The sequence below is a fragment of the Rhinatrema bivittatum genome, chromosome 14, assembly GCF_901001135.1.
Source record: "Rhinatrema bivittatum chromosome 14, aRhiBiv1.1, whole genome shotgun sequence".
Classification (NCBI taxonomy): domain Eukaryota; kingdom Metazoa; phylum Chordata; class Amphibia; order Gymnophiona; family Rhinatrematidae; genus Rhinatrema; species Rhinatrema bivittatum.
Window position 1 is genome coordinate 33,152,429 of NC_042628.1, and position 25,593 is coordinate 33,178,021.

Here is a 25,593-nt window from a genome sequence, read left to right on the forward strand (position 1 = left end):
TGATGTCATCCATCTTGTTTGGCTCATTTGTTATGCTTGTCCATGGAGAAAGCATGTGCATACTTTCCCTTGGAGAACTGTATTCATGGGTGAATAAAAGTATTCATGGATTTTGCACCTGCCTGCATAGTTTTGAAAATTGCCCTGTTAGTGTTTACAAATGGGGGAACTTTGCAGACTTTCTACTCACAGGGAAATTTAGCTAGACAAGTTATCGGAGATATTCAGTGGAACATTTAGCCCACTGAATATCCATAAATAAAATTAGCTAGTTAACTTTAATCAGATAGCTACTTAGGTTTAAAGTTATATTTGAATATTAATATCAAACAAAATTATTCAGAAAATACATTCATCACAAATTTTAATAAAACATATCAAAATCTCTAATCAAAATTATAATAAACCTTAAAATATATCAAACATATATATAAGCTACCATACAATTACAAATACAAAAGCAAAATCAAATGACACCAAAAGGGGTCAAAACACACAGTGCCAAACAAAAATCCAAAAACAAAACAAAACATCAACCTCTAATAACAAAAAAAAAAAAAATTGCAATTCTCAAATATCATGTAGACTCCCTCATGCCCATGTAACTTGCAACAATAAGAATAATAAAGTCAAGAAAACAGCTTTACAATTTATTTCTAGAAAATGGGGTATAACATTAGAAACTCACATCCACAGGTTCATCACATCAAGTTGAAGCAAGCTAAAAATCTTTAAGAAATGTAACACCAAGAGTCAATGGAAGATGGAGGGCCTTAAGAAATCCATCCTGAGACAATAGACCATATTGGTTTCCAGACACAACTCCTGTGTCAGAAGAATTTGCAGCCAATAATTGTTAGGCAGTAATTTTTAAACCACTCAAAAAAAAAAAAAAAAGTATTAAAAAGCCCATGAAGCCACCTGCAGCCTGGTAGAGTATGCCCTCAATTTCTTGGTAAACAGATATGTAACCCTTCCCTTTCACTTCCTTAATCCAATGACCTATCGAAACCTTCAAAGCTCCTCCTCCCTTTTTAGAAACACTAAACAGAACATAGTGATGGATGACCAAGCAAGTATGTCGATGACAAATTCAGATGCCAGGCAGGTACTGAGTCTCTCATCGGAGACTGAATATGCTTCTCTCCCTGAAGAAAACAAGACACATTCAGATGAGTTGATAAGGGTCTGTCCAACAAATAGCTTCGGAAACAGGCAATAGCCACTACCTGTACCTTTAGGGAGTTAAGGGTCAAGCTTTATCTAATCCCCCGTTCAGGTTTTCCAAGATAGCCAGCACCAAAGCTCCTCTCGCCAAGTTCTTACTAACTAAGCACCAAACCTCATACAACTTCCAGATCCTCATATCAAGGATGGGGAAACTTTCTTGTACTGCAAAAGGGTATTTATAACTTTCTGAAATATCTCTTCTCTGACAGATGAGCCCTCTCAATAGCCAAGCTGTAAGACAAAACCAAGACAGATTCTTATGAACCATTGTTGACTGAACAATAGCCCTTGTCCAGATTCAACAACAATCATGGATCCTATCCAGCATCTTCCTTAGATCCGCATACCAGAGTCGCTTTGACTAATGGGAACCTACCAATACTAGCCCTTGATGCCCAGGAATCTTCTGCAAGACTCTTGACACCAGAGGCCATGGAAGGAACACTTAAAGAAAGCCTAGGCAGTCTTGAATCAGGGCTTCCACACCAGATGATATGCTTACCCTTCTTCAATTGAAAAATCTTTGCATTTATGCATTGCTGCTAATCATCCTCCTCCATTGGTTCTCCCCATTTGGACATAACCTGGAAAAATGCCTGCTGGGACAGGTTCTATTCTCCAGGGTCTAGTTTGTTGTGACTGAGGAAGTCCACTTGTACATTCTCTACTCCCACTATATGAGCAGTAGAGAGCCCTTTTACATGCTTTGCTGCTCAGTCTAACAGATCTACCTCTTCTGCCAAATGCTTCCATCTGGTGTCCCCTCAGGACAAGACATATGCCACTGCCGTAGCATTGGCCAACAAGGTCCTGTTCATTCAAGCCTGAAGAATGGAAGCAAACTGAAGGTGTGCTTTCCTTATCACTCTGGATTCCAACCAACTGATGGACTACTTCGCTGGATTCCAAGTAACTTAAGCCACTAGGTTTTGACAGTGAATGTCCCAGCTCCAGAGACTGACATCAGAGGTCACTTTTATCCAAATGGGAGTCTCAAGATTTGAGATCCACTCCCACTTCCAGGTTCTTGTATACCAGCTACCAAAACAAAACATTCTTTGGGTTACATTGTCAGAGGGAGCCTCATGGAATACACCTGGACTGAGAAGACCACATCGAGAATAAGGCCCTCTGCAAGAATTTCATGTGCACCCTTGCCTACAGAATTAAATCTAAGACAGCTGCCATGGAACCCAATACCTGAAGATAAATCCAAACTATGGATCTCTGAATCCCCAAACCATTCACTTGGTTCTGCAACTTCCAAATCTAAAACTGCAAGACTTCCCCTCCCCCCGTTCTCCTCTCTTCTGCTCTGAAATTTCGTCACAGGAGAGAAACCCAGAGTTGCATTCAGCCCTATAGGAAAATGGCCTGATGCAAACACTTTAAAACTTTCAGGAAACAGAGTCCCAACACGAGAAAGATTCACATCTCCACATAAAGAAAAGGGAGCTGTTCCTCTTGGAACTCCACCCAGAGCAGCCATGGACCAGACCACTGAGGCATCTGCGACCACCCAAACCAGTGTAAGAAATCCTACAAAATTGAGCATCGGCTGTCAAACCCGCTGACAGCCACCGCTCCTGTCAAAAAGGAGGCGCTAGGGACGCGCTAGTGTACCTAGCGCCTCCTTTTCCCCGTTTCTACCGCACCACATAATTTGAATACTGCATCTTGCGCACCGGCGAGGGGCCGGTGCGCGTGCCGGGAGAGCGGGCATTCGTCCACTCTCCCGCGGACTTTACTGAATTGGCCTGAATGTTAGCAGTGCTTATCAGGAAAATATCCCTATGTCACTCAAACTCTAGTATTCTGAGAAGAGGGGAAACTGAAGTATGTACAAGAGTTGTTATGGCTCTAAAGTATAGAGGGCACTCTGTAGTTAAAACAGATGAGGACTCAGGTCACTGCCTGCGGGGTTATTAAGCCTTCTTGGATTGTTTAAAATGGAGGTTGTAGCAGCCATTTCATGAGCTTGGACAGCATGATGCCCTGGCAGACACCACTCTAGTCTGTTTATTCACTCACAAGGTCTGTGAATGCATAATCTACTTAAGGGAAAGTAAAGATCTAATTTTAAGAACTGGAAGGGCCCCTGGATGAAGTCAGAGTCTGTCTGCTCATGTTATGGACGCTGGATCTTTCCATGTAACTGCAAGAAGGATGTGTGTGTCGTAGGACTGTAATTGTGAATGCTGTTACTGGTGGTTTCATATGTAGGAGTTAGTAATAAAAGTGAGTGAGTAAGGATAACTGATATTTTGTGATTATGCTATTGGCAAGTGACTTTAAAATCCCAGTAAAAGACCTGATATCACCTCACAAACTAAGACCAGAGATCTCTATAGATTTAAAAAGGGATACAAAAAACTATGAAGATCATGTCCGGGAAAACATTCTGGTGGATTTTAAAAGCCCTATGAGTGCCAAAGCTGGGAGACACGAGCGTATCTCGGGCTGGCGTGCGCTGCACGGATTTTAAGAAGTGGCGGGGCGTGAGCGTGTCAGGGGAAGACCAAGAGGAGCACGTGCCGGGGTCTCCACCGTGTCATTTTACTTCTGCTATTGTTGGCATGTAAATCAAAATATAAAAAAAAGCAGGGCTAGTCAGCTGGGTTTTAAGGGTCGGGACTAAAGGAGGAGAAGGGAGCCTTTAAACTCCCTAGTTAGGAAGTCCTATCCCTATACAGGGTGAACTGGGAACAAACTGGGAAAAGGGCAAGTAGCCTTGCTGCACACCCTTATAAAATTCCCGCCACTTACATGGTAGATGCGGCATTGCATGCTCATACGTGCTTCTATATAAAACTGAGTGCACATGTACACGCACTGACGATTTTATAAAACATGTGCATAGATGCGTGTTATAAAATTGCTGTGTCCATGTGCGTGAGCCAGCATACGCGCGCACGGGTCTTAAATTTGACTTCTTCGTGATTTTGAAAGAATTATTCAAAATACTGTGAATCATTAGAGCACGTTTGCTGAATAAAACAAACAATCTTATAACTAGTCAAAGGGATCAACTTTCATAAAGGTTTTACATAATTAAATGGATATTTTCCCTGCAGAAACACACCTTTTGAAAATTGCTCCCATTCCCACTCCTGTCCTGGGGACATCCAGAAATGTTACACAAGGAGTTGATTTTTTTTTTTTTTTTAACTCCAGATGGGGAGTTTGTATCGGCAAACTTTGAGGATACTTATATACCTATAGCTCCCCATTTCATAGGGAAACTCCACAGGGACCTAAACAAGCCCCTGGGAATGCCTTCTCCTTACCCAGGTAAAAGTATGGATGTTGATCTCTGCACGGATTTTTGCCTAAGTAAGGGGTGAGCAATTTTCAGACAATCAACTTTCCCGTTTAAATGGCTTTTGGAAATTGCTCTCATTGTAACATAGGAACAGGATCTACATGCTAAGGATGTTTTCCTGGTAATAAAGATAGTCATGTCACTCTGCAAGTCCTATATTAATATGTTGATTTCAGTCACTAATAAACATACACTGGAAAAAGGATGGGAAAACAAATTCGAACTTTCATTCTTCAGACTCTGATGTTTTTTTCATAGCTTCTAGTTCGGGCACATTGAGGTCCCAATTCACTGAGTTTTTCCCCCACTCTTCTCCCCCCATTAGATACAGAATGGGGAAGGCAAGCCTTAGTGAATCAGGTTCTATAATTACAATGGCATCAAAAAGCTCAACATAATCTACAAAGAAAGCAGAGTTGCTTACCTCTAACAGGTATTTCTCCTAGGACAGCAGGATGTTAGCCCTCACACATGGGTGACATCGGATGGAGTCCGGCATGGAAAACTTATGTCAAAGTTTCTGGAACTTTGACTGTGCACACTGAGCATGCCCAGCATACCCTATACCAAACATCCATGCGGGGTCCCTCTTCAGTCTCATAATATAGAATTAAGATTAAAATAAAAAATAGAAGAAACCCAATTCCGTTGGCTGAGGGGCGGATTTTTGTGAGGACTAACATCCTGTTGTCCTAGGAGAACATCTGTTACAGATAATCAGTATGATAGTCCTCATACATGGGTGAATCCCTAGCTAAAGGCTGTTCCCCAACATAAAAGGGGACCAACAAGCACTAACCAGGTGCTTTTGGTAATAGAGGGGGAAGACAGCCTGAACCCAAACAATGGGCCCTAGGCAGGGAGAGTTGGGTTCTACACCTCAAAGAAATTCCGAAGGATGGACTTGCCAAACCTACTGTTGTATCAGCCATCCCTATTCAGACTGTAGTGAGATGCAAATGGAGAGAACTCCATGTCACAGCCTTGCAGATCTCCTCCACGGGAACTGTTCACAAGTGGGCCAGCGAAGTTGCCATGGCTCTGACAGAATGAACCTTGATATGACCCCCAAGATGCAGTCCCCCCCCTGGGCATAATAGGAGATGCAATCTGCTAGCCAATTGGATAGTGTCTGTTTGGCAAAGGAAACTCACAACCTGTTTGTCAAAAGAAATAAAAAGTTGGGTGGGCTGTCTATGGGCTTCTGTCCGCTCCAGATAAAAGGCTAAGGCTCTCTTGTAATCCAAACTGTACAGTGCTCATTCGCCTTGGTGTTAATGGGGCCTGGGAAAGAATGTTGGCAGGAGCTTGACCGGTTAAGATGGAAATCCATCACTACTTCAGACAGGAACTTAGGTTGCATATGCAAGGCCAGCCTGTCATGATAAAACTTAGTATAAGGTGAATAAGTCACTAAAGGCCTGAAGCTCACTGACCCTGCATGCACCACCAAAAATATGACCTTCCAGGTCAGGTACTTCAGGTCACAGGAGCGCAGCGGCTCAAAGGGAGCTTTCATCATTGGAGCTAGCACCACAATGAGGCCCCAAGACACAGCAGGAGGCCTTAGGAATTGGAGGATAAGCGTAGAGAAGAACCTTGTCCCAATGGCGGGCAAAGGCATCTGAGGCTGGCTCGCCATCTGACCTGTACAGTGAGTAGAACCAAGTCACCTCCTTGTTGCAGGGGTACGTGAACAGAGGCGGAAGATCCGATTCGCCACCCCCTGGTCCAGAGGCCACTCGTGGGGTCTGAAGGCACATCAATCTGTCCACTATCATGTTTTTCATTCCGGCTAGATACATGGCCCTGAGTACTATCCCATGGGACAGGCCCCAGAATCAGATCTATAGACTGCTTCCTGACACAGGAAGTATGACCCTGTGCCTCCCTGCTTATTGACATACCACAGCGCTACTTGGTTGTCTGTTTGAATCAGGACTATTTTGTTGGATAGCTGATCTCTGAAAACCCACAGCACACACCTGATCACCTGGAGCTCTGGGAAGTTGATTTGACATCATGCTTCCTAGGCAGACCATGAGCTCCCCACCACAGGGTGGACGCATCCGTGGTTAAAACAATTTGGGTAGGGGGATTATGGAAAGATATTCCTCGCTCCAAATTCAAGGGAACCTGCCACCAGGACAAAGAGTCCCGGAGAGACAGAGTGATTCGGATGCAAGCCTGGAGGCTCTGCGTGGCCTGGCGCTACTGTGACCTCAGGGTCCACTGGGCTCTGCACATGTTTAAGTATACCAAGGGAGTATCATGGATGGTTGCAGCCATGTGGCCCAACAGTCTCAACATGTGCCAAGCTAATACCTGCTGGCTCTGTTGAATCACTGCTGCTATAGACGCCAAGGTGACCGCCCTGGATCGCGGCAGGAAGGCTCTTGCCTAAGCTGTGTCTAGCTGGGCTCCTATGAAGTCCAATCGAGGTGACGGGCTAAGGTGGGATTTCATGTAGTTGATGATGAACCCTAGTGACTCCAACACCCGGATAGTGAAACGCATGGACTGACTGGCCCCTGCTTGAGAGTGCTCTTGATCAGCCAATCATCCAAGTAAGGGAAAACATGTACTCCCAAGCCTGTGGAGGTGTGCTCCCACCACAGCCAGGCATTTTGTAAAGACATTTATTTTTATTTATTTATTTATTATTTTTATATACCGACATGCAATCTAAGATATCACATCGGTTTACATTCAGGTACTGTAGGTATTTCCCTATCCCCAGAAGTTTTGTACCTAAGACAATGGAGGGTAAAGTGACTTGCCCAAGGTCACAAGGAGCGACAGCGGGACTCGAACCCTGGTTTCCTGGTTCGTAGCCCACTGCTCTAACCATTGGGGCCGACGCTAGCCTGAATGGCAACACTCTGTACTGGAAATGCTGTCTTCCCATCACAAATCTGAGATACTTCCTGTGACTTGGAAAAATTTTCTATGTGAGAGTATGCATCCTTTAAATCGACAGGGCATAGCCAGTCCCCGTTTTGCAGGAGAGTAATCAGGGTGCCCAGGGAAACTTTTCTTTTTTTTAGAAACTTGTTCAAAGCCCTCAAGCCTAGAATGGGATGGAGTCCCCCTGTTCTCTTTGGAATCAAGGAAGTACCAGGAGTAGAATGCCTGTCCTTTTTGCCTTGGCGAGACAGGTTCAACTGTTCTGGCCATTAAGAGGGAGGAGAGCTCCCTTAACAGTACTTCTTGATGCACTGTTGGTCGCCAAAATGGGCACAGAGGACAATTTGGTGGGCACCCTATAGGTTCAATTGGTACCCTTGATAGACTATGGACAGAACCCACTGGTCTGAGGTTATACTGGGCCACTGATCCGCAAAGAACCGTAGCCCGCCCCGACCGAGGGATCCAGTGTCTTGGGTACATGCTCCCTACAATCCAATCAAAACCCCGTCCCAGGATTGGGAGCTCTGTTGCCTGGGACAGCAGTGGGAGCAAGGGGCTGGAGAATAGTACTTCCTCTGGCCCTGCCTCGCAAACCACTTGGCTGAGGAAGGCAAGTCCGAAGTGCTAGCAGAGTTGCTGGAGGGTCTCATGGCGATCCCACAACTGGGCCACCGTGTCCCTCACCTTATCGCCAAAGAGATTCTCTCCTGTACATGGCAAGTCAGCGAGTCTTTCCTGTACCTCCGGTCAAAGATCAGAGGCCTGCAGCCATGCCATTCTGCGGGTGCCAATTCCCGCTGCAGAGACTCTATGCTATCTCGAAAACATCGTAAGGTTGAACAAACCTCGTGCTTTCCACACTCCAGGCCCTGACACACCAGTGATAAGGTGTCTTGCTGCTGTTGAGGCAGCCACTCAGCCACCTTATGTACTTGCTTCCAGAGGTTGCATGAGTGTTGGCTCATGTAGAGCTGGTAAGAGGTGATGCGGGCAATGAGCATGCCCCCCCCTGGAATACTTTCCTCTCAAGAGCGTCCATCGCTCTGTGATCTTAATCTGAGGGCACTGAGGCATGGGTCAGAGAGCGCTTGGCCCTCTTGAGAGAGGATAAGACCACCACCAATTGATGTGACAGCTGATGCTTCTCAAATCCGGTAGCCTGCTGGACAAGGTAAACCCCATCCATCTTACTGTTTACAGGAGGTACCGTGAGGGGGTGTTTCCAGATCCTCAGCAGTTACTGGGACTGCCACAATCTCCTTAAGAGCCTCCATGAACTGGAGGATTTCCAGCATCTTGTGCTTGGCATCCTCCTCTCATCAACTGAAACAGGATGGCCTTGGCCATCGCCTGCACAAAACCTGCAAATGGTCAAGTCCTCTGGTGGAGATGGCTCTGAAGGAAGAGCCTCAGAGGAAGATTCTGCAGTGTCATCCCCCCAGGGATCATATGGACCCATAGTAATCCACAGGGGATGGGGCCCTAGGTGCTCGGCCGTCCAGAGGCATGGGCACCAGCGCCGACCCTAGCAAAGATGGACAGTAGGGCTGCAGGCCTCTGTGTCCCTGTCGGCCTCAATGGAGCTTCCTCCTCCTTGGAAGCACTAACAACCACTGTATCAGTCGGGGGAAGCATCTGTGCCCATTGGGCATAGATGGCCTTCCAGGAACAGATGCCAACTGGGTTAGTAACACACCATTGAGCTGTTCCAGCAGCAGTTCCAGCAGGGAAAGCACAGACATAGACACCATTGGGGCTACCAGCTCAATGCCCTGCAGCACCTGCTCCACCCACAGCTGGACTCTGCACTCCAACTCCTTCTCAAACTTTGCTAATGACAACACCGACTGGGAGGCAGGAGGGGTGGTCAAATCTTACTGTGATTCCCCAAGGTGGATTGGCGACTGGCACTGGGACAGGTGGAGACTGTCGCAGACCCCCGGCATCAATGGAGGATGGGCACTCCTCACCGCAGGGTCACACTGGGGGCATCACTGCATGAGCCGGCTACTTCCTGAGCACCCATGTGCGAGGACTACCACCCTGCTTGTCCTAGGAGAAACACGTAGTTGAGGTTCACCTGGAAACAAATTAAGTTGGAAGCTGAAGTTCAGATCTAGTCTGAGCCAAAAACCCTACAAAGACAATGACATTGACTCTTACCTAGGTTAGGGGTGCAGTCTTCCATACAGTGTTCATTTGTCAAAACTTCCTTTCTTGTATTCAAGTTACTTCTTCTTCCACTTATTGGGCGTTCAGGGCTATGGAAATCTTGGTTAATGAGGTTGTCAAACTCATCTGCACAAACTTTTCTGGACAAATGTGATGAGCTGATAACTTCACTGGCTTTCTTCATGGACTTCTCTAATTCACTTTTATTATCCTCCTCACTTAGATCTTGCCAGTTACTAGCAGTGCTGTCTGACTGAAGCTGAACTCCCAGTTCTAATGACTGTTCTGTATCTAGCCAGGAAGGTTTCTCTTTACTGCGATTTTGACTCTTCTCTTTCATGTCAGAAGAAGCCTGTAACCAAGATGGAGTCTTACTAATGGAGTCTGTTATTTTTCTACCAATTATTTTTTCTAGTTGTTCTTTCATGCTTAGTTCATTTTCAAGCTCAGAACACTCCATAACTGCTGTTTTGTCTGTTGTGTCTTCTTGAAAGTTCAGACTGGTACAAGATGTGGATGCTACACTGAAACTTTCTTCTTGGCTAAACAAGCTGACATTTTGCAATGGATTAATGGAGTTTACCTCTTCATCTGCCTGATTTTTGGAGATAGCATTCTGTGCACTTAAACTGTCACATTGTTCTGGACTCTCAAAACCAATGTCCAAGATAGTCTTCAAGTTACTGGCCTCATTAGTGTCTGCATTTTTCGTATCAGATGAAAGTAAGGTGTCTTCTAGCATATTGATTGTGTTGCTATAGTCAAACACTTGGTTCCCACAGCCTTTCTCTAACATGCCATCAAATACCAGGGTTTCATCAATATAAATTTTCACATCCTTTGCACCTATGTCAAGATCCTGAAAGAAAAGAAAATGAAGACGTGTATTTGTTTTGCCTACATGTAATATTTTACAAAAGAACAGAGTTCAGCATGTCTCTTCTCACATTTATCCCAATTTCTCTTTTTTCATCAAGACTGATCTAATACATTTGATGATTATTACCATAAAGTTACAATAAATAAAACTAACCATTGTATGTTAGAAATCAAGTTAGATAGGCATTTCTTGGTTGTGTTCCCTGAATTGTTACTGTTTTATTAGTTCTGCATCCCTTAATACATTTTATTAAGTTTCACATAGAAAGGGTAAGTTTACAAGCAGTTTCCATGGGTAAAATAGAGCATTACTCACAGAAATAGGCTTTTTAAAAATTGCTCGCCTGATACGCAGGTAAACGTGCATGGGGCCTGTATGCACAAGAAGAGGTGTTCTTGTGGGCGAGACTGGGGCAAGATTCAGAAACATACATATACTTTTTTTTTTTTTTTTTTTTAAAGAACGCTGTTATTTTTCCTCATGAAAAACTACTCATACAATTTAGCAGGTGTAAATGTATGCAGGTAGTTTTTCTAGAATATTTTTTAAAGGAAGAGTGTGTTTGCACTTTCACTTTGAAAATAAGCATAGAGTCTGAAGGTAAAAAAGTATTCACAGATTTTGCACTAATGCGGGCAGTTTTAAATTACCCTCAAGTCTAAAATTAAGAGGACCAATACTGAACAATATACCTTGGGGTTTATTTAAGCTCATTTCACTGCTGTGCAGCACAGCTCCTGGGACAGACAGATGGAAATTAATAGCATTTTTAACGTTACTGAAACACTAAAAATGGATATTTTAAAGTATTGGCATTCTGGGGCTCAGGCCCCTCCTCAAAACACTGCTTTCTCAGGAACACGGAGCAGCCTGGCTTTGAGCGTCAGTGTCTGAGCCCCACTTGGCTTGGTGAGTCAGCTGAACGCCAGTCCATATCGCAGATTGAAAGCTACCTGAATCCCACAAGGTTCTTTAGCTTGCCTGAAAAAGCCTTTTTAAAAAGTCTAAATTTTTTCCCTTCTATTAGCCTTTTGAGGTGCAGTTCCAGCTTCAGTGTATTCAATTGCTGAAAAGAGAAAGGAGATAAAACTTTGGGGGCTCAAGCATGATGCGTCTCTAAATTATGCTGATTCTCGGAATTCATAAATTATGCAAAATAAAAAACTCCCAATCACTTGGCACTTCACACTTATGCAATCTATCTCTTTAAAGTAAAGATTTCATCTTCATTGCTAAATGATATTAATCAAACAGTTGGGAAGAGTTATGATGCATTCTGCAATCACACTGAATTAGCTTATTAAATATTATATAAGCATCTCAATATGAGCTAGAAACAGAAAGGCTTAAAAACTTTTATGCACCACGCTATTTTAAGGATGTAATTCTTTTTATACCCTTTTTTGGGGGGCTTGATTCATATCATTTCTGTTGCTGCCACATGTCCTTCCTCCTCCCCACCTCATTTCAGCAATGTTAGCCAAGCAGACTACTTTTTTTTCTTTTTAAATATCATTAAGGTGTACAACTGCATATCTGTCACACAAATACTTTGCATCAGCCCTTTTGCAGAGAAAATTAAATATAGATGTAAACAAGAAAAAAAATATATAGGAAGGAAGATAAGAAATACAAGTTATTCTGAAAAATATTTTTCAGCCATTCAGTATGCTAAAGCTGTCATTCTGAAAACACTTCAGTTTTGTAAAAGGAGCTAACATTTTTCATATAGGTCCATCCTAACTATGCTATTTTATCTTGCTGAGAATCAACCAACCTGGCCTACAAGAGTTAAATAACCTACCTTAGTGAATTTCATCAGATAAATAGGCACAATTAAGGATATAGGACACTGCTTTCATTAAAGGAAAAGGAGGTGTTGTGAAAGTATCTGTATTGTCATGTGCTTAGATAAGAAAATAAAATGACAGCCTGACAAGAAGGATAAGCTTATTCTAAAGCACTAATCCATGGCTAAATCCTCTATTGCTCTACATAGTTTCTTCACAGACGAAACACAGACAAGTAAGCTAACGTGAAAAAGCTCCAAAAAGGCATTTTTGGAGCTTTCACACTTTTTTCAGCACTTCAAAGCAGATTACATTCAGGTACTGTAGGTATTGCCCTATGCCCAAGGTCACAAGGAGTGGCAGTGGGACTTGAACCCTGGTCACCTGGTTCATAGCCCGCTGCTCTAACCACTCTTCCTACATAATTTATTGTGATAGCTATTGAACATTTAGAGGTCAATATTCAGTAAGCCTACAAGTGGAGAGGTTATCCAGATAAAGTTACTTGGTTGGATGTGTTTACCTTAATATCCAGAGACACTTATTCGGGTAAACATGCTGTTGAATATGCTCTCTAAAATTACATAGATAAAAATGCTATCTGGGTAACTTTACCAAATTACCAGCTTACTGAAAATTGAAAAAAAAAAAAAAAAAAAAAAGTAAAAGCTGAGTGCCCAATACCCTTCCCCCATGAGCCCCCCCCCCCAAAAAAAAGTCATGAGTGTAATCTCCACCCCCTCTGCTTGAAATAATCCATCCCTAAATTTTGACTGATTAAATTATTTAAAAAAAAAAAAAAAAAAAGAAAACAAATGCCAAGGAAAAGAAAAAACTAACCAAGCTGCATACACAGATCATGATTCGATAAGGCCAAAGCTGTAATCACACGTAGCAATGATGAAAAGCAAAGAAAATCTTGTTCAACAATGTTCAAGTTAACTAGTGACACTTAAGAAAATTTCCCAACAGCCCAAGGATGGCTAAAGTCTGCAGGTACAGCTGGGCTGAAAGCTGGAGGCTACTACTGGCCATCAGTAACTTTTTTTTTTTTTAAATGACTACTACACACAACCTTATGAAGCACCTCTTTAAAAAACAAAACAAAAAAAAAAAACAAAAAAAAAACAGAAGTGAAAAAGTGAAAAAAAAAAAAAAAAAAAGGAAAGGTGTTTCACCTTTTTAGAATGGTCCTCATTTCAGGTTTACAGTTTATAGACACAAACTCATGTGGAACTGAACTATTCTAAAGCTTCAGGTTGGTCTGAGAATAACACTCGTTTTACATTTAAAGATTGGTGAAGAGTAAAAGAGTTGAAGACAGTTGTGGCTGCTTACACTGAGCGTCTTGTTGTAATTCCATATCTTGATCTTGGATATTGCAAAATCACAAGACTTGCCTGGATTGCGGATAACAAAGTAAAGCTGGACAGGAGGATGGAAAGGGCAGGTCCACATGAAGCGCTCCTTCGTGGTCTTAAAAACAAATAAAAAAAACATATCAGGCAGCAATTATTATTCTAGCCCCACTTAGATATACATACGCTGCTTCAGTATCATGAAAATTACAATATTTTTGCAAAAAAAAAAAATAAAATACTGTCCCATCACAGATTAAAAAAGCAAAACTCATGATTACATTTGATCATTATTTTACTATTGGCACCACTTGCTCTCCACAAGATAGCCGAAGAGGTTGAAGATTGAAGCCTCTTTCGAGGTCAAACCTGTCAGAATCATCTGGGAGAAACCTAGGGAGTGCCTTTTTCATCATAGAATCAGCCTTTTTTCTTTATGATTGCATGTGACTAGTTTTATCAGATAAACCAAGCATTTCAAGAAAGGTGGGTAAAAAAAATAAAACAAAACCCTTACCATGGATTTCACAGCAGGCAAAAGTCTTGTAAACAGGAAGTTAGTCCCAAAACTAAGAGGTTAATGTACTAAAGTACGTTAAAAGCTATTGCAAGCAGCATGTGTAATGTTAACATTACAAAATACTGACAATTATGTGAAATTTATTTTATTTTCCTGTGCCATGCACCTTATGTACTGTAACATTTCATTTGATGTGTTAATTCCTTTTTATGAATACCACCTCTGTAAACTGTCATTACTTGTTGATTTATAATTATGAATATTACTTTTGTAAACCATTGTGATCTTTATATGGAAAGACGGTATATAAAGTGTCTAAATAAATAAATGTATGCTAATAAGGTAATGGTATGCAAAAGCATGCAAAATAACTCTACCTATTAATACAGTGAAAAAGTATGCATGTTAATGTGGGCAAACTGTTTATACAGGCACATTAATGTAAAAAACAAAACAAACAAAAAAAACCCATAACTATGCCTCGGGAAGGTATAGTTAAGTTTTTGTGATTCCATCCACATGTAGCATTTGGGGTAAAGTGTGTCATTTGATACACACCGCATTTACACATGTTAATGGCCAATGTTAACATACTCTAGTATATCTAATATATCAGCCCCTAAAGAGGCCTACTTTTTGTACATGCATGCAGGCATCCACAGATAAGACGTAGATCCAAAAAACTCCATCACTGTCAATCCTCATGTCCCCCACCCACCTGACATGATAGGAACACACACATACACAGCGATCTTTTTTGTTAGAAAGTAGGCTAAAATCCTGGATTACCTCACATACTCCCAGCAACTTCTGTGACAAACATGAAACCAAGTGTCCCCACCAGATAAGAAAATGAAACGATCTCCAGGAGAATACCCTCCAGAGGTAGGGTTTAAATTATTACACCAAAGCTCAATAGAGTTCTGTACACTGTTCTGCTTGTCATGGTATAATGTAGGAATGTAAAATTAATAGTTCAGGAGAGTGGACATCCAGAATCACGTCTAGTCTTGCATAGAGCATGGTCAGGTTCTGATTCCGGCGTGTCAATAGACTATAGAGACCTCTCTGTTCTTCCATATTATTAAAACAGCCACAAATCAGTTGATTCACAAGTGTGCTATAGAAAACTGTGCCAGAATCAGAACCTGGCCGTGCTGTATGCAAGACTAGATGTGATTCTGGATGTCTACTCTCCTGAACTGTTAATTTTACATTCCAACATTATACCATGACAAGCAGAACAGTGTACAGAACTTTATTGAGCTTTGGTGTAATAATTTAAACCCTCCCTCTGCAGGGTATTCTCCTGGAGATCGTTTCATTTTCTTATCTGGCGGGGACACTTGGTTTCATGTTTATCACAGAAGTTGCTGGGAGTATGTGAGATAATCCAGGATTTTAGCTTACTTTCCAACAAAAAAGATCACTGTGTATGTGTGTGTGTTCCTATCATGTCAGGTGGGTGGAGGACATGAGGACTGACACGCCGGAAGGAGTGGAGAGAATGAGACGGGGATTTAAGGAAGCTGGAAGAGTGGTCGAAGATATGGCAGCTGAGATTCAATGCCAAGATGTGCAGAGTTATGCATATGGGGAGTGGAAATCCGAATGAACTGTATTTGATGGGGGAAGAAAGGCTGATGTGTACGGAGCAGGAGAGAGACCTTGGGGTGATGGTGTCTAATGATCTGAAGTCAGCGAAACAATGTGACAAGGCAATAGCTAAAGCCAGAAGAATGCTGGGCTGCATAGAGAGAGGAATATCGAGTAAGAAAAGGGAAGTGATTATCCCCTTGTACAGGTCCTTGGTGAGGCCTCACCTTGAGTACTGTGTACAGTTCTGGAGACCGTATCTCCAAAGAGACAGAGACAAGATGGAGGCGGTCCAGAGAAGGGCGACCAAAAAGGTGGAGGGTCTTCATCAAATGACTTATGTGGAGAGATTGAAGAATCTAAATATGTACACCCTGGAGGAAAGGAGGAGCAGAGGTGATAGGATACTGACTTTCAGATACTTGAAAGGTTTTAATGATCCAAAGACAACGACAAACCTTTTCTGTCGGAAAAAAATCAACAAAACAAGAGGTCACGATTTGAAGCTCCAGGGAGGAAGACTCAGAACCAATGTCAGGAAGTATTTCTTCACGGAGAGGGTGGTGGATGCCTGGAATGACCAGAACTGTGAAGGACTTCAAAGGGGCGTGGGATAAACACTGTGGATCCATAAAGTCTAGAGGACGTGAATGAAGAGTGGGTGGCTCACAGGAATGACGGCTACTACCTGGAGATAATACCCTTATTCAATAAACATACACACGGTTAATGCGACTCCAACATTGCTCTAAGCTTCAACAGCAAGAGGAAATGTGGAAAAAAGGATTTGCATTCACATAAAAGTGGGGAGTAGCTTGCTTGTTACAGCGGTTACTACCCCAAACCAAATAAGCCTGATACTTCACGCATATCCAGCATAGCTCTCTGCTCCAATGGCAGGGGAGAAAGACCGCTACTTCACGCATATCCAGCATAGCTCTCTGCTTCAACAGCAGGGGGAATGAAAAAAAGTGGATCTATATACAGACAACAATCAACAAGGACTGAATTACATAGTCTGGGTAAACAAGCATGGGTGTAGCTTGCTTACTGCGGCGGTTACTACCCCTAACTAATTAAGCTAGATATTTCACTTAGATGCAGTTCCAATACTGCTCTCTACATTAATGGTGGCGGTGGGAGGGAAATAGAACCAAAAAGGTTACTAAGAGCCAAGAGAAACAGATAAGTAAGAGAAAAAAAAAAAAAAAGTGTGAAGCTTGCTGGGCAGACTCGATGGGCCGTTTGGTCTTCTTCTGCCGTCATTTCTATGTTTCTATCCAAAGAAGATCCTCTGATACACATTTGCAAAACAGATTCCTGAGATTTTAAAGTAAGTTCATTAAGAGTATTGAACCCCGCTTTACGAATTTTCAAAAATCCATAGCAATTATATGGGAAGGTGGCTTCAAAGAAAAATAGAAAATGCAGTTCTTTAGCTAATCTGTATAAATTGCAAATAAATATTGAAAGCAAGGCAAGTGTCAAAATAATTTTTAATGGAAAAAACATTTAATCTATATTAAAATAATACTGGAACCACCTAAAATCTGCTGGAACTTATCAAACACAAGACAGGAGGCCAATATTCAAAGAACCAGATAACTCATCCAGCTAACGTTAGCCGAATAAGTTATCAGGGATATTCAGCAGGCTAAATATCCTGAGGAATGTATGCAAATAAAACGTTATCTGGCTATGCGAAGCCAGGTAACTTTGAAACACCTAACCAGCTATGTTGAATAAAGTGGTTAAGTTTCAAAGTTATCTGGGAATGTATTCCCAGGAAACAAAACTACCCAGCCCGAACTTCCCTCCTCCAAAGCTCCAGCCCAGCCAGACAGCACCCAAAGCTCTTAATCACTCCCAGTGCATTAAGCATTGCTCACACGTGAATGCTAGTTGTATAAACAACCAGCATTGCAGCCATAGTATTGCTTACACAACAAGTGTCAATGCATGATCATGTTCTAAGCTCATTTATGGCAGTAAAGGCTTCAATGAGGGTGAAGGGGATGCAGGCTGAATGGAACATTTTGGAACAACCGGGAGGGGAACGGGGGGCGTGGTGACCCACCCAAAAGATCATACAGCTTCTTTTCATTCTTTGGGAGGGAAATTGGGCCATGAGGCCCAACCTTGGCATCACTTGGGTTGTCACGAGAGAGAAGGGGGAGAAATCAGGTACTAGTCCCACTTTGCTTATCTCTTTTCGTGTGTGCTTTTGAATATTGCAGGTTAAGTGAAAATTGTTCAGGAATATGATCCCAGATAACTTTATCTTTACTCTTGAACACATCTAGGGACAGCCAAATAAGTTTTTTGGCTAACTCCAAGAATTAAAGTTGGCCAATCTCAATGCCCTCCCCCCCCCCCCTCCACCTTTGGGAAAACCCTCAATACATATCCTACCAATACAGCTATAATTTATCTGGATAAAGACTTATCAGATAAAACAGAAGTGCCGAAGATATTGAAAAGTTGGCATTTAGCTGGATATCTCATAAGTTATCCAGCTAAATATCTTTGAATATTGACCTCAGTTTTAAATTCATTTATCATTTGACCTTCACAAAGCCCTCCCAGAGCAACCCCATTCATTTTTTTTTCTTTTGAACTAGAAGATGGCAGGGAAAGGCATGCCCTAAAATTATCAGGCTCAACCACCCTAATATGAACCTGTACAAAGATAAAAAAGTGCAGCTTACTTTCGTTTTCCCATTGACCAAACAGTTCAGGTCTCCAGGATAATCAGCGTTTCTAACATCAACATCATGAGGTGAAACAAAGATCTTTTGATTCCTTAAATCGAAGAACTGCACTTCTGTCAAGCCAACACTGCTGCTGTTCCCCCAGTTGGATAGGATTTCCATTGTTACATAAATTACATCCTGTGCTGCTCTTGCTCTAGTTGTAACCTATGTTAAAAAAAAAAAAAAGAAAGAAAGAAAAGAAAAAGTAGTAAAAATAATAAAAATGTTTTATTTACAAGCACGTTGAGCTCATGATCATGACTAGCTGCAAAGAAGAAAAGGCTGAGGTTCTCTTTTCATACTGACATTTCAAGAGTTTTGCCACTGACTCAGAATGAGGCCCAAGAAAAGCACTGATTAACTTCAGAAATGAGGAAGGAAAGAAAAGGCTGTATTGATCTGCATTTCAAAGTGGCCCTCTACTGGTAAAGTCACGATACAGAGAAAAGATCTTCGGATTGTATATTTATGGCAGAATGACTTTCAGGTTGCTTCTATAAGGAGGTTGATGCACTAAGCCGTGGAGTTTTCTGCAGAAATGGATAGGTATAATATGGAAACGTGTGTTACCAGCTCATTTTAATAATATGCAAATGGTTAAGAACATAAGAAAATGCCATACTGGGTCAGACCAAGGGTCCATCAAGCCCAGCATCCTGTTTCCAACAGTGGCCAATCCAGGCCATAAGAACCTGGCAAGTACCCAAAAAAAGTCTATTCCATGTTACCATTGCTAATGGCAGTGGCTATTTTCTAAGTGAACTTAATAGCAGTTTGTGGGCTTTATGATTGTGATAGTTTGTGTAAAATCAAATTTTACTGCAAAAAAAAAAAAAAAGAAAGCATTTTTACTCTACCTCTTTGAAGTATAGTTAAGTTTCACTAAAACTTATAGCACCAATTTAGCATCCATTCTCTGACCAATTGTATTCTGCCTTTATTCTTCTGGATGTATGCGTTCCAGAACTGGACACAATTCTCCCAGTAAGATCTCACCAGTGGCCCATACAAAAGATAATCACTTTCTTTTTTTTTTTTTACTACTGGTTAACCCTCTTCCTATACACACTAGCATCCCTTCAGCTCTGGCACTGTTTTACTGCCTTGAAAATTGTTCTTACCTGATAATTTTCTTTCCTTGAGTCCTGCTAGACCATTCCAGTCCTCTTGTGATTTCTCCATTCATCAGCTGACAGAGATAAGGGTCACATCCCTTTCATGACCACACTTTTAGTCCTAAATTGATAGTGGTTACAAGCCCTTGCCAGTAACCTCTGCCAAAGCAAGCAGATAAGGAACCTCCTCTATATTCCCTTTTTAGGGATTCTCTCCCCCACCCCCCACCTTTTTTGGTCCCTTGAGGTCAATCTCCCCTTTAAGAAAGAGAGGAAGGAGAGAAATGAAGGAAAATAGGAAGAAAAGAAGAGAAAGAAAAAGAGATAAAGAAAGATAAATCTAAGCACCTCACTTATGTCCCCTTTCAGATCATTTATAAATATATTAAAAAGCACTGGTCCTAGTACAAATCCCTGAAGCACTCCACTGTTTACTTTTTCCAGTGAAAACTGACCATTTAATCCTACTCTGTTTCCTGTCTTTTAACCAGTTTGCAATCCAGAAAGGACATTGCCTCCTATCCCATGACTTCTTAGTTTTCTTAGAAGCCTCTCATGGGGTACTTTGTTGAACGCCATCTGAAAATCCAAACTTACCACATCTACCAGTTCACCTTTGTCCATGTTTATTCACCCCTTCATAAAAATGTAGGGGTGAATAAACAAATTCTAGAGCTTAATTATGCATTGAATAAAAATATATTTTCTCTTATCAGTTTTAAATGTATCAGCTAATAACTTCATTCTATGTCCCCTACTCTTTGTACTCTTTGAAAGAGTAAACAACCGATAAACATTAACTTGTTCTGACCTGGTGTCTAGGCCTCCTGTACCTTTAAAACGCAGAAGTATGAAAATCAATAACCTCTGAACCATTTTGAACCTCTGAAATGACCTGTGCTGTACTGCCATTTCTAGTGTCATGCGCTTCTAGTTTAATTATTTTTTTATTTTCTTAAGAACATGCCATACTGGGTTAGATCAAGAGTCCATCAAGCCCAGCATCCTGTTTCCAACAGTGGCCAATCCAGGCCAAATGAACCTGGCAAGAATTCTTAAAATGAAATCTCTCTTTTCTCTACTTTCTCAGAACACCTGTAGTTATTAGTACTGGGAAAATAGCCAGCACTTTGTTAAGGTAAGAAACAGGGAATGACCTTCATTAATGATGTATTCTAGCTTGGCAAAGTTCCCAGAGTTTGTGTCTTAATTAGCACCAAATTCTAGATAAATGATGTCTTTTGACCTTCTGCAATTGGTATAGACATATGCCTATTTCAAATAGTAGTTAATATATTTAATCATTAGGAGTTTTAGATGCTTGATGTCTATGGTACTTTGACATTTCTTTACTTATGTATTAAAGTTAGAAATATGTAATCAGGTACTCTTCTGTCCAGATTGATGAAGCAAGATCAAGCCACACAGATGTCTCGAGAAAACATATCTGATATAAAGATTAAAGAATTTTTATAGCTAAATTTTCCTGGACATGTAACATGTCTCACATATGTAATTGTTTAGTAATTAGAACACATGAAGCCGGATGTCTCTGGGATAGTTTAACTTGATTTATATTGAAATAGAATTAGTATAAGCCATAAAGGTCAGCAAGAGAAAGGATATATATACCGTGAAATCCAGATGCTTGGGGCTGCTGTGCTATTCAGAGTATGGCATGACCGAAACCCTGGCAGACTTTACTAATTGGTAAGAGCCATCTTTCATCTTTTATTTTCCTGTGTCTATCATATGACTTGATCAATTAAATACTTTCCTTGTGTAAAATTAAACTAATTCTTTAAGAATATATTTCTGAGTAATTGAGAGGCTCTGATCTCAAATAATTAACTGAGCTCAAAATGATGCATCAACTCTAAGGAGCACTGATGTGTTAACCTTATGCGACATGGTATTCTAAGGTCAAGAGGGTAAACTTTAAGGGAACCCCTTACTAACATCCTTCTTACTAAGAATTATCTATCAGATCAGAACCAAGACAGTTTCACTCCACTTATTATTTTATAGACTTCTATCATATCTCCCATCAGCTGACTTTTTCCAAGCTAAAGAGATCTATCCTCTGGTCTTTACTCATAGGGGGAATCATTCCATCATTTTGGTTGCCCATCTCTATACATTTTCTAATTCTGCTATAATTTTCAAACAGCCTGCATAGGGCTAAAAAAGTCTTGAGGGTACTTATGTGCATAAAAATGTTTTGAAAATTAATGGATGTACCTGGTACATGCAAAGACTTACAAGCAGAAAGTGGCACACTGCCTGGTGCAGACAAAAAACTTTCTGCAAATAGAAAATTTAAGAGGTAATTTTCAAAAGGATTTACACACGTAAAAGTAGCATATATCATAGCAAATTTTTAAAGCCCATTTATGCATGTAAAACCTTTGGAAATTCAGTGAAATTTCAAAGAAGTTATGCATGTAAAATAGCAATTTTCAAAAGCCCATTTATGTAAGTAAAGTCCATTTACACATGTAAAACCCAGTTTTGCAATTGTAAATCATTCTGAAAAAGTACCTTCTATGCATAAATATTTTTCCTGCCCCAACTCAGCTCCCCACTTAGAACACCTATCTACTAATAGTGTTTCCATTTGAAAATCTGCTTGTGTAAGGTCCACAGGAACAAAAGCACCAGATGACCCTGTACTTGCTTTAACTGCAGACAAGATTCAAGTGGGAAAGTATGCACCAGGATTTGAAAGTCAAATCCCCATGCATACCTTCTCTCTCTTGTTTTCCCCTGCAAATGACCTAATTTCCAGTGGCTAAATCTAGCCACCATATGAAACTCCTTAGTTACTTGGGTAAATCCCTTTGAAAGATGTCCTCAAAACGGAAAAAGTATTGTGCTTCCCACCGCATTTGTTTAGTTTAGAGAAACATGTCCACTTAGGTAGCCATATTTGTTACTTAATACAATAGAAAACCAAATACCCAAACCTTCAAATTAACCCATGTTTCTGTCTGGCTCTCAGGGACTTTCCACATTTTACTGAAATTAAGAAAATCATAAGCACTTAGTATAATGAGCATGCTTTGCTTATTTACTTAAATGTTCTCAAAAAGGAATTACAGTCTTAAAGTCTCACCTGGGTATCTGCTGTCAAAGGATATGCAGTTGTAAGGCTTTGTAAGCTAGATCCATTCTCTATCTTCTGCAGCACTTTTAAAAGCTTCTTCTGTTGACTAAAATGCAGACAGTCTTTAAAAGCACATAAGTTTGAAAATAAAAACATATTGGCTTTATATATGACAAAGCAAAATCCTGCCATTTCAAGATAAAGCATGTGTTTTTCACAAGGCCCATTCTCATTAAAGCACATGAAAGCCAGAGCCCCAACATCCAAGCAATAATGCCTAGCAAGGTGTGCAACAACTTCCCAGTAGCCACCTAGCAAAATTTCTTGCAGAAATACTTTGTGACTCAGCCCAGGAAATTGCCTGAGAACATGTTGAGTGCACATAACCCCCCCACCCCCACCCGGCAGTGGGCGCCCTTTAGAAATGTAAGTAGACTCTATAGCTTCCTTCAGCCACCGCACAACTGTAGCTTTAGACGCCTTACTTCCCTTCTTTGGACTCTCCACAGTACAACGAGGTGATCTGATATATGGAAATCATAAGTGACCTTTAGATACCTTCAATCTAAGAGCCTAAGCTCCCCCACGTGAAGCATAGAGGAATCCAAATCCAGAAAAGCTGGAAGCTCTACTGTCTAACTAATATGGAATGCAGAGACTACTTCAGACAGAAAAGGCGGCACCATAAAGATAATCTCAAATAAGATATCTGTAGGATGGGATCATGACACGACAGTGCCTGGAGCTCCAAAAAATCTCCTGACTGAATAAATAGCCACCAAGAAAATAACTAATTCAAACCAAGCCTCACACAATCCTTTAAGGACTAGATTTAGATTCCAAGATGGACAAATGTTCCACACCTGAGAACGCAAAGTCTAAGCTCCTTGAAGGAACAGACAGAGAATATCCTTGCACCTTATACTGGAAACAACCTAATGTCGCTACCTGGTCTCTCAGAGAGTTAAAGGCCAGTCCCTGGAGCAGAATCTCTCTCTAGAAAAGGCAAAATATGCAACAGGCTGAAGCTGCACTCTGTCAATAGCAGACCAGTACTCAAAGATCCTCCAAATTTGCACATACATCAAGGTCGCCTAGCCTGCAATAAGGTGCAAATAACCACTTCGGAATATCCTCTCCATCACAGCTGTCTCCTCTCAGAAGCAAAGCCGTGAGACAGAAGTGAGCCACCTGACCCAAAAATATTGGGCCCTGGTGAAGAAAAAAAAAAAAAAAAAAAAAGAGTCAACCAATGATTGATCCTCAGGGCCCGTCTATGGTCATGTTGATCAGATCTAGGAAGCAGGGTCGATGTGGCCATTCTGGCGCTACCAGGATCACTTTACCCAGAAGTTTCTCTATCTGCCGTAATTCCTTATCCTCCAGAGGCCACAGAAGGAAGACAAAAAATAATCCCTTCTGTCCACAACAGCACCAGAGCTCCGATTCTTTCCCTACTGTGTTCTGCTCAGTGGCTGTAAAACTGCAATGCCTTTGTGTTCTTTTTGATTGGGATACCCCCATCTTTTGTGAATGAGCTGCATCACTGCCTCTGGCAGCTCTCATTCCCCGGAGCCTAACTTTCTCTGACTGATAAAATCCACCTGAATGTTGTTCACTCCGGAGCTCCAGTTGTTCACTGCCAGCTGCTCCAAGTGCTGCTCTGCCCAGAAAATAAACTCCCGGGCCTCGAGTCACTGCTTGATTCTTGGTTCTGCCCTGATGGTTGATATAGGCCACCATTGTCGTATTGCCTGATAAGATCTGTATTGGATGACCACATAACCTTGGCAGACAGGCAAGCAACGTAAAATGCACGCGAACAGGTCCCCATGCATGCAACCGCCTCATGGCAAGAATGAAAGCACACGACTAGGCATGTGAGAAAAGAACCGCTGCCACGGCCTACCACATGGCTAAGCAAAATCTGCCTGTACCTTCAACGCATTTAAGCCCGGATCCACTCAACATCCGGCATTGAAAATCATCGAAGGCCTGAACAGCTTCTTGTCTGGCCAAGAATCTACGGTGACTGGGGCCGAGAGCCAGCTAAACAAGCTTTGTGGATAAGCAAATTAAACCAGCAAAAGACCTCTACCAGAACCAGAGACTATTCCTCAGTGCAAAGCCTCTCTCCTCCATGGGTCAGGGAACCACCACTAGCATCTCCCACAGATGTTGCTAGTGGATCGAAAATGGCCACCATTCCCGCACTGACGGGGAAAGCCTCAGTGCTAGACCCTGTCACTTGCAAGGCTTGTTCTACCGGCGCAGCCATGTTCGACGCAGACCACCACCCCCCCAAATGCCAACATGCTTTTGCCACATGTGAAAGCTGTTCCTACCTGCAGCCGCGGCATCACCAGCATCTCAACAGCAAGCAAGGGAACAAGTCCCTCAGCACCATGGAGCCAACACAAGGTCTCCTCCACAAGCAGAGAAGCTGCTGAAAAACCCCATTGCTAAACTCCCTGAGCTGCTAAGGTAGCTCCCCTCCTGGAACCCTTATGCTGCACAGATTCCTTTAACTAGGTCCTTGTTCTCTCTTTTTCTTTTCCTCTGAGAACAAATAAAGATACATAGGAAAATTGGCTCTTACCTGCTAATTTTCGTTCTTGTAGTACCACGGATCAGTCCAGACCGTGGGTAGAGCCTCCTGTCCAGCAGATGGAGACAGACCAAAACTGAAAGGGTATCCTATATCAGGACAGAGCCTACCCTGCATCCCTTCAGTATAACCATTGTCAAAGCAGAAAAGTATAAAGACAACGAGTATAAGGTCAAGCAAATAACAAGATAACTAGTAAATAAGTGAAACAATTGAACACTAGAACAATTGAA

At 41.7% G+C, this 25,593-nt stretch overlaps 1 protein-coding gene across 7 annotated transcripts in view; it reads right to left on the reverse strand.

The window, feature by feature from the left end:
* Window positions 1–25,593, reverse strand: part of KIAA0556 (KIAA0556 ortholog) — a 152,106-nt gene that overhangs the window by 76,121 nt on the left and 50,392 nt on the right. For all 7 annotated transcript variants that reach the window (XR_003852620.1, XM_029576639.1, XM_029576637.1 and 4 more), the window contains 4 exons: window positions 22,762–22,858; window positions 18,487–18,696; window positions 13,643–13,780; window positions 9,626–10,493 (listed from right to left, as the gene is read on the reverse strand). Coding sequence is in view for 6 of the 7 variants with exons in the window: in XM_029576639.1 (XP_029432499.1) it covers window positions 9,626–10,493; window positions 13,643–13,780; window positions 18,487–18,696; window positions 22,762–22,858 (1,313 nt within the window). In the remaining variant the exon portion in view is untranslated. The remainder of the gene's footprint in view (window positions 1–9,625; window positions 10,494–13,642; window positions 13,781–18,486; window positions 18,697–22,761; window positions 22,859–25,593) is intronic.